Source organism: Vanessa tameamea, chromosome 5 (genome assembly GCF_037043105.1).
Source record: "Vanessa tameamea isolate UH-Manoa-2023 chromosome 5, ilVanTame1 primary haplotype, whole genome shotgun sequence".
Classification (NCBI taxonomy): Eukaryota; Metazoa; Arthropoda; class Insecta; order Lepidoptera; family Nymphalidae; genus Vanessa; species Vanessa tameamea.
Genome location: NC_087313.1, coordinates 2,240,814 through 2,253,519, shown reverse-complemented (window position 1 = coordinate 2,253,519; position 12,706 = coordinate 2,240,814). Strand labels below are relative to the sequence as shown.

The following is a 12,706-nucleotide window of genomic DNA, read 5'->3' as shown; positions in this document are numbered from 1 at the left end:
TCCCAAGAAAACTACCATGCATAGCAGCACTACGCAGTTACGCGTACACAAACTTAAAAATTGTCAAGCGGCAATTAGAATAAGCGCTCTTAGCTACTTAACCGATTACCGAGGTATTTTCTATATGACGTAGTCCCAAGACACGCGCGTGCAGCCGCGGGATGCAACTACATATAGTAGTGCATCATTGCATATGCACTATTTTGTAATTGATAGATGACGTTAATTCGGATCTTCTATAATGAATGGATCAAGCATGATAATTTTCAGATTCAAATGGGGTTTACAAGGAACTGGGATTCCTCGTGCCCACGAGTTTGGGACTCCTGGGAGACAGATGGTATCAAATGGGTGATACAGGACCTGGCACCAGAAGACGACAATACAGCTCTTGAAATACTTGTAAACCACTAACCGATGAAACGTTGTGTAACCTCAGTAATACGTAGCATTTTTAGATCATTTGGAATCTTTACTTACTTCTGTACTAATATACTTAATGGGAAAGTAACTCTGTCTATCTGTCTGTTACGCTTTCACAACTAAACTACTGAATATATTTTGATAAAATTTAGTAAGAAGCAAGGTTAAACCCCAATGCAGCTCATAGGTTACATTTTTTCACCCTTCGAATATATAATATTGGGGATAAAGGGTTGCAGTATTGGAACATTTTTGTCACAAACTAAATTCCATGCGTTTGAAGCCGGGGCCTCGGCTTATTCTATCTATGACTGCCACAGTATAAAGCTGCAGATTCCAAGTTCAAGGGATTGAATCATGACTTCGACAGACAATTCTTACTTAAAACTGTTACGGTGACTTATCTGAGTAAATTTGGGTTAAAGTCGCTAGTTCTGCAATTGATGTCTTACCAGTCCTATTAGTTTGCCGTCCTCTCGCATAACGAGATTGAGGATACAAAGATTAGACGTCTAATTATGTCCCCGTTCTCAGATTTCTCAGAAGACGCAGAGAGTGTTAACAGTATTGTTAAGCTTTGGAAGAAATTTCTATCTCAGCGAATGAGCCTCGGCTGTTACACTGAAATCGAAGGAAAGAAAACTTTAGTCGCCCTAAACGTGTGCATCGTTGAAAATGTCGAAGAAAAACTTCCAGCGGATGAGGTATTATTATTGTTTTTTTTTTAGTTTCGATAAGCAAGCTTGTGATAAAGACTGGAATACGTGAAGCCCTACTACCAATGGCTAGAAGATAGCCTAGCAAAGTAAAGTGGGTACTTTATACATGTTAGTTATTAATAAATAAAGGCAGGCATTTTAGCTGGTGCTTCAAACGTATTTACTCTCGAAGCCGCATTCGCTTTTAGCTTGATGTTATTACAAAATTAAACGTTTATGGAAAGCATAACACGTAAGTACTTGAAACATCTCCAATATAATCTGATCTATTAAAACCTGAAATGAGTACTTGACATTTTTGAGATAGTTTTTTTATTTGATATATGTACGAGTACTTATATTATATCTTTTTGCGTCTCGCATTTTTAAATTTGGACCGATAATAATTGTTTTAATATTGAAAAAAACCAGTGTTTATTTGTTTTTATAAATCAGAAGAAAAAATAGATTTTCATTGATACTTTTTTTTTAAATAAATTTTTGAAGTTGCATTTTTGACTTATTTTGAAAAAAAATAAAAAACGTTATAACTCAAAAATGGTTAACTTTTGCATTATGCATATGGGAGTTAAAATTATCGCAAATGATCACCCCTATCACCTCCTAACGGGAATACGTCGAATTACCAATAACCCTGTATAATCCGACCCTGAATATAATGGAGAGCAGTATAGCGTGAAAAACTGGCTTGACTTGACTTGAATTGTTGAAGTGAATAATAAAAACTAATTCTGATTACATGATTTTCTTTCACCTCCGCTTATAGTATGTGTGTAGAAGGCGTTTTTACTAAATAGTTATCTATCAAATTCACATTAAGCGTAACTTCCGTAGTACCAGAAACTTCGATTATACGTAACATTTTTTTATGTATAACATATTTCCTCTGGTTTTCCTGCTTTTCATGGGAGTGATTGCGTGAAAAGGGATGAAAATGTGTAACAGGAAGCCGGGGAAGCGCGCGCTGTTTGATGTGATGGTAGTGTTGGCTGTCAAATTATAGCGACCAATTTTCCGATAGGATATAATAGATGTATCTTATTACCGCGGCGAGATATCACATATTGCATATCTTATGCGTCTACTGCACGGCTATTTTTTTTTAACCAATTATTTACCAGATACAAAATAAACAGTTTATATATTACTACAGCTCATCATCTTAGGTCTGGACATATCTCATCAAAAAGTTTCCGGTTTCTTATGAAAAAAAAACTCCTAATTGTGATAAGTGTGGAAGTATCAAAGATTTACATCAGTTGTGGATGGAACGTGACAAGACTCAGAATCAGAGAAAGTTACTCTTAACTAATTTAAAAGCATATTTGTTCGATGTTGGATTAGTTCAAAGCATTCTATCAGATCCTTTATCAGAATCTGCTAGGATACTCCTGGAATTCTATATAATAGCTATAAATAACAAATAATGTTTAAACAAAAGGAAGACGTGACAATGGGACTGACTTACCTGAATTGTACAAAAGTCCCAAAACTGATGCGTTCATAAAAACAAATGAAATTATTTTCAAACTGTGTTTTTGTTTGATGTAATACTAATGTTCTACGCGTGCTATCGTAAACAATAGCGATCAACATTATCTCGGATTGTTCATGTGCTTAATTTGTGTTTACATTTTAATTTCCTGAACCTGCATGTTTCGGACGAAAATCTGCCACATGCTACTGCTGAGACTTTTATACATTTATTAAAAACTGATAGTGTCATCGCAGTATCGAAATATAGATATTGTAGATTTATAGTTTGATCGTTTCCGCCCGTGATTCGGGCAACCTATGCCATTTATACCCCTTTGCAACCTACCCTGAACCCCTCACAACGTGTATGCCATTTCATAAAGGTTGAGTATTTAAGACGCAAAAGCAGAACAAACAAACACACTATCGTATTTGTAATATTAGTTGCAGTAGTGTAACTCATTACAAATAAATTAATTTTAATTCAGTTTACATGTTATTTAAAATATATATTATTATTGATTGTTTCAGGTACATGGCGTCGCGTGGAAAACGTCCTCAATGCGATGGAATACGTAGAATCCAAATGCAATACCTTCGAGTATCTTGGCGTGGATAGACTATTGAACGCATTAGGTCTAGTAGTGAAGCCTAAATTTAGAGGGCACAAATTTTGGCGGCTTGGTAAGCTAATCGAAAGTTATACATTTTTTTTTCCTTAAAATTTTATATTTACACAACTGCTCCATATTTCCGAATGAATATTTTTATAGCCAGTTTATCTTGATGGAATATAACTACTGATATTCCATACATCCGAATCTGTTAAGGCTTTTAAAAGTTATAGTGGAATAAAGAAACTTACATACATAAATATGAACCCTGAAAACATATTTTGGGCAGTCGTGTAATTCAACGCCTTAGGGCCGTTTTAGGGCTGGATTAACCATGTTGGGGCACGTAAGCACTTTTCGAGGACCTTTCGCCCTTTTTTAATCCATACTTCCATACTAATATTATAAATGCGAAAGTAACTCTGTCTGTCTGTCTCGCTTTCACGCTAAATCTACTGGACCGATTTAAATGAAATTTGGTACACAAATAGTCTAGAGCCTGAGAAAGGACATAGGCTACTTTTTATTTGGAAAAAAAGTGCTGTAAAGGGTTGAAAAGGGGGATGAAAGGTTGTAAGTTGTTGAAAGTATTGTCATTTTTAGAACTAGAAGCATGAAACTTATATTTTAGGCTGTACACTTATAAACTAACATATCATGACACCCACTAAGGAGGGAATTTTGGATATTCTACCCCTAAAGGGGTGATATAAGGGTTGAAAGTTTGTATAGAAGTCCGTCATTTTTAAGATAGAAACATGAAACTTTATTTTTGGGATACTGATTAAAAATGACTAAATACGTATTTAAGCGTTTCTAGATAATCTACCACTGAAGGGGTGAAATAAGGGTTGAAAGATTTTATCGGAGTCAATCATTTTTTAAGTTAAAAACACGAAACTTTATTTTTAGATATTTTACGCCTAAGGCGAGAAATAGGGGTTGACATATCGTGTACTGGTTAGTCTGGAAGTCAGTCATTTTTAAAGTTAGAAGCATGAAATTTTTTTTTGGGCTACCGATCAAAAATGAGTAGATACGTATTTAAGCATTTCTTGATATTATATGCCTAAAGGGAAAAGTAGGGGTTGACATTTCGTATACAGGTTAGTCTGGAAGGTCGTCTTTTTTAAATTAGAAGCATGAAATTTTATTTTCGGGCTACCTATTAAAAATGAGTTGATTCGCATTTAAGCGTTTTTTGATATTTGCTTTTATAATATTTGCTTTTATTGACTACAACAACAAAAAACGATTGATAAACCGAGGAGAAATAGATGCTGAACTGTTTTGTCCTTTTTATAGATAAATTTCCAAGAGTTTCACGGGTTCACTAGTAGTCCTGGAAGAGACCGCTATCTATCTTTCGACTCCATCATTATAACAGATCGCTTGATCGTAGCAAATTGTTGCATTGTTGCCTAAATTACAAATATTTGTGAAGTTTCTATGCGGGACTCAAAAGTACTTGAAACTTCACTTCGTAGATTCATTAACGCTAAATTAGTTACATAAAAGAGAAACCAGTGTTGTATGTTTGAATTATCTTGGAATAAGACGTCTATTAAGAAACATATTTAAAATTAACAATCGAGATTAATCCCTTGCTATTATTTCATGATTATTTTAAATTAAAACAAGATCACATCGTGTGACGTAGAGTGTTATCTATACTACTATATAAAACTGTAGTCTGCCTGTACACTCAATTTTTGTCGAATTTCGTCATAAATATTCGATTTATGACTGTTCGTTCTATGGATCTTATATGTTCAATAAATATATTCAAAATAAAAAAAAGTATGGTATAATAATAATAATTATTATTATTATAACAAACTACTGGATACTGCTGAACGCTGGATTCTAATTTAATTTTCATTTTTCTTATCTGACTACAAAAAGAAGGAAATTGTTAATTCGACTTATTTTTTTAATAGCTTAATCATTGTGAACCAGTTTTGATGACTTTTTTAGTGGATAAGGTTGTAACTTGAACGTCGTCCTTTTTCATTTTTATGAAAAAAAAATCATCAAGGGTTCAAGTAGAAAACTAGTGGATTTGTTACTTATGGTTTGTCGTAGATTAGGATGACAAAATAGATTCAAGCTTGACAGTTATATAATTATCCAACCCATTTATTTTTCAAGTTCTCGCAATAATCTAATTATTTCTCGTGACATTGCTGAGTAGAAAAAAAAAATTCATAATACAACTACAAAATGACGTCTAGTATCAGGTCCTTATTTTGTGATGATATTTTATGGAACTTAATATATAGTAAATATGAGTTTTTAGTACATAAGTCTAGAATTTCATAATAATCCGGCTACAACGCCATCTAACGGAAACAAACATAACTATGAACCATCTCGCTAAGCAGTATGAATATGACTTCGGTCCGTAGTTGCGAAATACCAAACACAACATTGGGTGGCCGGATGCTCAAAAATGAAGTAAAAAGTCAACCATTTTCCAAATAATTTAAAACAATAAATTTATTTGTGTTAAAGCAGAAATACCTTAACATTATTAATACCAACAATTTTACGGATTACCACAGGTTAAATATATTGGCCCGTTGAGCCCTACGTTTCAGAATTATTTTTGGTAATGTTATATATGTACGCAAACAAATATACGACTTTTCCAGCAATTGTGACGTCCATAATTTTAATACTAGACACAATGATAAACTTGTAACTCCAATACCTGATTACACAGGGTTAGTAACTCTCTTGAAGGACAATGTACACGTTTCTGCAATAATATCCCAGAAAATGTTCAAAAATATTCAATTATAATATTTAAAAGAATCGTTAAAGAGCATTTGTATGCTAAATAATATTACAAAACTAACGGCTTCTTAGTTGATTGGACACCTTGGAGATGAGATGATTGCCTCCAGGCTAGTTCAAATAAGGATTTTTTTTTATCAAAACAATTACTGTAAAATATGACATTAAAAATTATTCTGCTAAATTTCTGTCGCAGGTTCTTTTCAGGTGTTTATTTCCGAAACGAGTTTTAACTTTTTTATGTGATAGCTGGAGGCTCACCTGATGGAGAGTGACTACCACCGCCCATGGACATCTGCAACACCGGAGGGCTTGCAGGTGCGTTGCCGGCTATCAAGAAGCTAACTATGAATAAGCAAGCTAACGCTTCTATATTGCATAAGTATTTATTACTATAAATTTAAATTAATCACACATACGAGTGATTATAGAGACTAGCAAAAGCCTGTGCACTTCAGTTTATCACAGAGTCCTTATTAAGTTTAATTTACCTTTCATTAAGATCTCATGGAACTACATGATCGGCAGCTCGAGACGATGACACAATAGTGTAACTCGTTTAATTAATAAATTAGTTCCAATAGGCGAATCCAATCGCATATAGGTTTTTCATTGTAGTAAAAATTTCTAATATGTTAAAGAATATATTTACTCAAATAACCTCATAAATGAAACTGTTCTCTCAAAAGTAATGGTTGACGGCTATCTTGTATCTGGTTACATCAGCCCTAAGTTTTGGTCTAGACAGGTGACAGGCAGACGTCAGGTGATGTCTGGGATAATTGTTATAAGAAGATTTACGACTACACGAGATTTGGACGATATTCGTTTCCATTGAGGAGAATTCACGTGAGAGTTTTATTGGAAAACATTTTAATAAGTTCACATATTCCACTAGTTCCAGAAGCATATTTTTTATTAATTTATTTCGTCAAGTTTGGTATATTATCACCAGATCACTAAAGGTCAATATTGTGTTACATATTAAGAGCATATATACAATAACCTATACATATGTTTATGAAACTTATTTTGGATACAACCCATGTTTGAATGAGAATTAAAAAAATATTGCAGTGCCCAGTACACTCCCATTTCTTAGAAGACAAGTTATACGCTGGATCAAACCTTTACGTGGTTTCAAGGGGAAGTGTCAGGCTATGTATGAATACCAAATTCATGATTTTAAGATAACAAACCTTCCTATCGTCACAGAATTGATTCCTTAATAGTAGACACGGCTAGTACTACTAACGATATTAAACAATAAAGGACTGTATAAGTGAAAATTCACTTCAAATCTACATAATCTATATTTACCTACTGCATACTTTGTATTTGTTTTTTATCTATAATAAAAGTTATTTCTTAAAATAGCACTAGCTGTGCACGCGACTTCGTGCGCGTTTGAATTTAAGTTATTTCGACATTGCAGCGTGACTTCTTTTTTATTTTTAATTTTAAAATAAAAGTAGCATAGGTAAGTTACAGCTTACGTCAGCTATCTGCCAGTGTCCCGTCAAAATCGGTCCAGCCTTTCCAGAGATTAGCCGGAACAAACAGACAGACAGACACACGAAAATTGTAAAAAATATTATTTTTGTATATGTACCGTGTATACATACATATGCATTTTACACACATACATATACATACATTTAGTAAAAAGCGATTATTTGTTATTTCAATATTACAAACAGACACGCCAATATTATTATATGTATAAATAGATAGAGATATTTTTGACATGCCGCATTTAGGTTCCCAAACTGTGATGAAAGTTAACAAATCTATTCAAACGTAATGGGATTTAGACAGAAAATTTTACTATTTTTTATTAACATTCAATATTCTTAATGATAATATAATCTTGTAAAATCTGCGGCAAAAAGTCTTGCAGAAAGTCTATCTGTGCCCGTAGACAGTTAATTGTTGAAAATTAAACGCCATGAATTATTTTTATTGTTCATTGTAAAAATAATTTTAGAAGGAATACTTATTTCGGACACAGCGTTTTTATAAATATACATTCTTTAGGGAAACCATTTATTAATCAAAATGTTAAAGTTCATCCCTAAAATCGATACCTTTATAACACCTTCATTCGACATACGAAAACATAAATAATTCATTAAAGTATGGCGAAGTATCCTTTGAAGCAGACAAGACTTCGAGTAAAGATCACGAATCGTCAAACAAAAAAGACACGCATTAACAATATTAGTAGGAAGGCTACGTTCTTTATCGTGTGATTTAAATCAAATAATTGCTTTTCCGGACGTGACAACCGCATTAATTTACTTTTATGGGATTTCGTGAAATACTGCTATCAGTTTCGCGATCAAAAGAAACCTTCCGGTGTTCAGCGTTTTAGGGTTGCGTGTGATAGAGGCAGAACCTATTAAAAGACGTATTTACTGCCTATAATCCTATACTATTTGGGATTCATATTCGTAACATGATGGTATGGGAGTTAATACACGCAAATTATACAAGGAATAAAAATATAATAAAAGTTATACAATAAATATTTATATATGTATTTTTATATATTTTTTATCCCGTATTTATTATTTTGTTCCCAAAAACATTATAATTGTATTCAAATGCATATATTTTTTTGGTAATACTCACTATTAAAAATAATCGAGAAAAACGTAAGTAACAAAATTTTACACAAAGTTTGGTTGAAACAAATTTATAAATTATTCATAGCACTTTAGAAGAAATAACGTGCAGAAGAAAATATTTTTATGAAATATTATAGGCAGACGGGCATATGCGCCACCGCCCATAGACATTAGATAAGAAATATTAATCATTCCTTACATTGCCAACGCGTCTATAACCTTGGTAACAAGAGGCACAAGGGATGTATCCCTTGTGCCTCTGTCTGTTGTTAAACTGGCTCACTCACCCAAATCGGAACATACAACACTCAGTATTGCCGTTTGATGGTAGAGTATGGGATGAGTGGGTGGTAGTGGTACCTATCTAGACGGACTTGCATATTGCCTAAATGGATTGTTAATATGGTTTCCTTCAAAACTGTTCAAAAGGAAATCTCCTTGTGTATCTTATATATAAAAAAAGTTTTGTTGGAAAGTCACGTAAATAGGAACGTTATTTTTTTCAATTTACCCAATACACTTTAATTCAACGTATTAATTACAAATACCACTTAATTCGTTTTTTATTTTTATATTCAATGCGATTGCACTAATTAATTTAAATTGTAATCTACATGAACTCCCACTTTTAATTGGTAAAATTTATCATCGCACGCGCTATTTGATCAGATCAAACAGCTCACCCTTCCCTGGCCTCCTGTTACACAATTCCGTCCTTTTTCATGAAATGACTCCCACAGATGCAGGAAAGCGAGAGAGAAGGTTTTATACATCAAAAACATAAAATATTGAATGCACCTTAACTCTACAATGGACATAGAGTAACTTATGGAAAAAAATATACAGGAACAACAAGAACAAATGGAGACAGCAATCTGATACATTTTTTGACAGTTCTTGTTTAATATAAATCGTTCCTTCGTCTTTTTGGCTTTGAGTCGGAAAACAATTTTCCACATAAAAGATAAAGTATAACGTTATAGTAGAATCTAACAACGATCTTGTTTTGATAGAGATATTTTTATTAAAAGGAAATCCATCGGCAAAAATATCTCATATTTGATTATTTTCGGGTATATCCGGTTTCATTTATTAGTCCGCAATGTAATAGTCAGTCTTTCCGTCTCATATCGAACTATCCTCAATAAGAAGTTGAGGAAGATAGTATTAATATTGTGAAGATTGAAGGCTCACTTAGCGGTAAACATATCTAAATTTATGAGGAAGTATTTATATGAACACACGGTAAGCGGTCAAGCGTCAAGTTGTTTAATATTTTTATTAAAAAAATGAATAAGGCTAGTTGCATACAATTAAGCTTACTTCCTTCGATTTCAATTTAAACAGAGAACAGCTTGAATGGTCAGGGTAAAGTACTAACTATTAACACTTTCCGTCTACGGAACTTGAAGTATAAAATCCTCGAATCAAGCAGACATTACTTTTCTTTAAGCGCAATGCCGGGACAAACTTTCATTTTAGCGGGAACAAATTTTTTTTATACCGCCATCTGATAAACTCTTTTTTGTGGAACGACGTGAATCAGACTTTTAAATGTGATAAAATGAATCTTATTCTGATAAGAGATGTTTCTTTGAGGGGAGGGCTTATATGTCACGTTTTACATCAGCTCCGTAAATTAAAGTGCTAATAAAAAAAATAAAACGCAAATTTTACTTAAAACATAACTCGAAAGTGCAGTGTTTACCTCAATGTACAGTCGGGGTAAGAAAAGGTTCGTCACCTTAGATCTATTTTCGTGTGCTCAGTACGAGCGATAACCTGCTTTACCGATTGAGTATGGCATATTGCGTCGCAATGTCATTATAAGTCGCATCTAGCAAAGTTTATAATAGCGTTTAAAAGCTATTATAATAATAAGAAGAAGCCGTCAATCGGTATGATAATTAACAACTTTTCACGAAACCTCATAGTCCGTCGTGAATGCTCGCGTAACATTGGAGATTAGGACATTGTCTTGTCTCTTATAAAAGAGAGTGCATAGTAGTACTAAATAGATTTTGATAAAATTTGGATGGTGGCGACACCTATATGTAAACATTAGCAAATTGCAACAAGTGCAAAAGTAATCTGTAATTAAAATAAACAAATATGGAAGAAATTTTGGCTACTCTACGCCTAATACATAAGGAAGTATATGAACAGAAAAACATCATCAAGGAAAGTGGAGCAAAAGTCACAGAAAATATTACAGAAAACAGAAATAAAATGCTTGATTATAAATTCAACATATGGGAAGAAAAATATGAAGACTTGAAACAAAATGTAAAAAAACAGGAACAAAGATTGGACATATTGGAGAAACAAGCACGATGGAGAAATATGATGATATTTGGTATCGAAGAACAATAGCATTTCTCCTCGGACTTAGGAAAGATAATTATTGATTTCATAACCAAATATCTATCAGTACATATAAAACATAATGATATCCAAGAAATCAGAAAAATAGGAAAAAAATCTGAAAATCGTCGCCCTATTATAATAACTCTTATAGCTCTTGGGAAAACATTCAGATTTTCAAGCAGAAAAAGTATTGCATGGTACCATCTATTATATAAAAGAAGATTACCCCCTCACGTCCTAGAAAAACGAAGAGAATTACAAGAACAACTAAAATAATAGAGGGAGAAAGGAAATAAATCAATAATTAAATATGATAAATTGATAATATTAAAAAAATGAGAACAAATATTATCTTTGATTCGAAAAATAGCAAAAAATGTTCTCTTCAAATATCCCGCAAGAAAAGCAGACCAATAAAAGTTACCAATCCACTAGAACGCAAGTTAATAAGAAAAATAAAACAATTTCTAGCAACGGAAGGGATAGTAAAACCAGGTCTTCTAAATTACTTAGTAAACAAAACACCCACAAGTAAACAAGCACAGCACAACTAGTAAGTAGGACACCCTCTCAAGAGAACTGAAATAGTCAAAAATAAAACTACATATCTTCCAAGCCGGTCGGTCACCGTGGAAGATTATTATCACCTTGGAGGGTTCCAAGAAATAAACATTCAAATAATCAACAATTATACAAAAAATCAAGTCAAAAGATTTATGTGGCATACAATTTAAGGATTTATCCTAACATGAGTGGATGATTGCACTCCAGAAAGCTTTAAAAGGAGTAAAATATGACATTATTGGTTTGTCAAAGATCAGATGCATTGGAAGTAAAATAGAGAAATATGAGACTCCAGGAAAAACTGGTGTCAGTTTTCTGATAAATACATCATTAAAATAATATATGGAAAGCTTTATTGGGATCACTGAAAGAGAGGCATTATTGAATCTCAATTTATAAGGATATATTATGAGCGTGAAACAAATATATGCGCCTACAGCGGCGGCGAATGATGTTGAGATCAATGACTTTTACAAATCCTTGGAAATGGGTGACTTTAATGCAAAGATAGGTCAAATCCTAAAAGATGAATACTTAATAACAAAAAAATATGGGTATGGACAAAAAAAGGAAGAGAACAGAGGCTAGTTAATTTTGCTTTTGAAAATAAACTAGCGATTATAAACAAATATTAAAAGCCCAGGTCAAAATAAAGTCACAAACGAAGCTATTAGGTATGCTGGAACACTATGAGTCACGCCACTGGTGCACCTTTTTAATTTCATCTTAGACACAGCGATTATACCTAAACAATGGCTCGAATCAAATATAATCTTACTCTATAAAAAAGGTGACCCACAATAAATTTGTAAGGATTTGATACAATATCTCATAAAAGTATGTGGGCACTAAAAACTCAAAAAATAGAGAGAATACATAAAAATTATAACAGGCATATTTAGAATAGTTGGTATACCTCACTTTTGTATGCGAAAATGGCTTCTAATGTAAACAAAACTCAAACTGAAATTGTAGACATAGTTTATAACCAATGAAATTATGAAAGTAAAGATTAAATTTAAATGAAAAACAACATAATTGAAGTGTACAAATTTCTTAAATCAAGAGAAATCACTATTCCAGAAATCGATTTGTCTCACCCTTCACGTTTGCG

The 12,706-nt window shown here is 32.8% G+C and overlaps 1 protein-coding gene across 1 annotated transcript; it reads left to right on the top strand.

Annotated features, from left to right (window-relative positions):
• The first annotated feature begins 255 nt into the window (after positions 1 to 255).
• LOC113392723 (uncharacterized) lies at positions 256 to 12,180 on the top strand. Its single transcript, XM_064220780.1, has 5 exons — positions 256 to 411; positions 888 to 1,127; positions 2,584 to 2,617; positions 3,150 to 3,302; positions 12,032 to 12,180. The coding sequence occupies exons 1-5, from the start codon at positions 277 to 279 to the stop codon at positions 12,178 to 12,180; spliced, it is 711 nt and encodes a 236-aa protein (XP_064076850.1). The 5' UTR covers positions 256 to 276.
• The last annotated feature ends 526 nt before the right edge of the window (positions 12,181 to 12,706 follow it).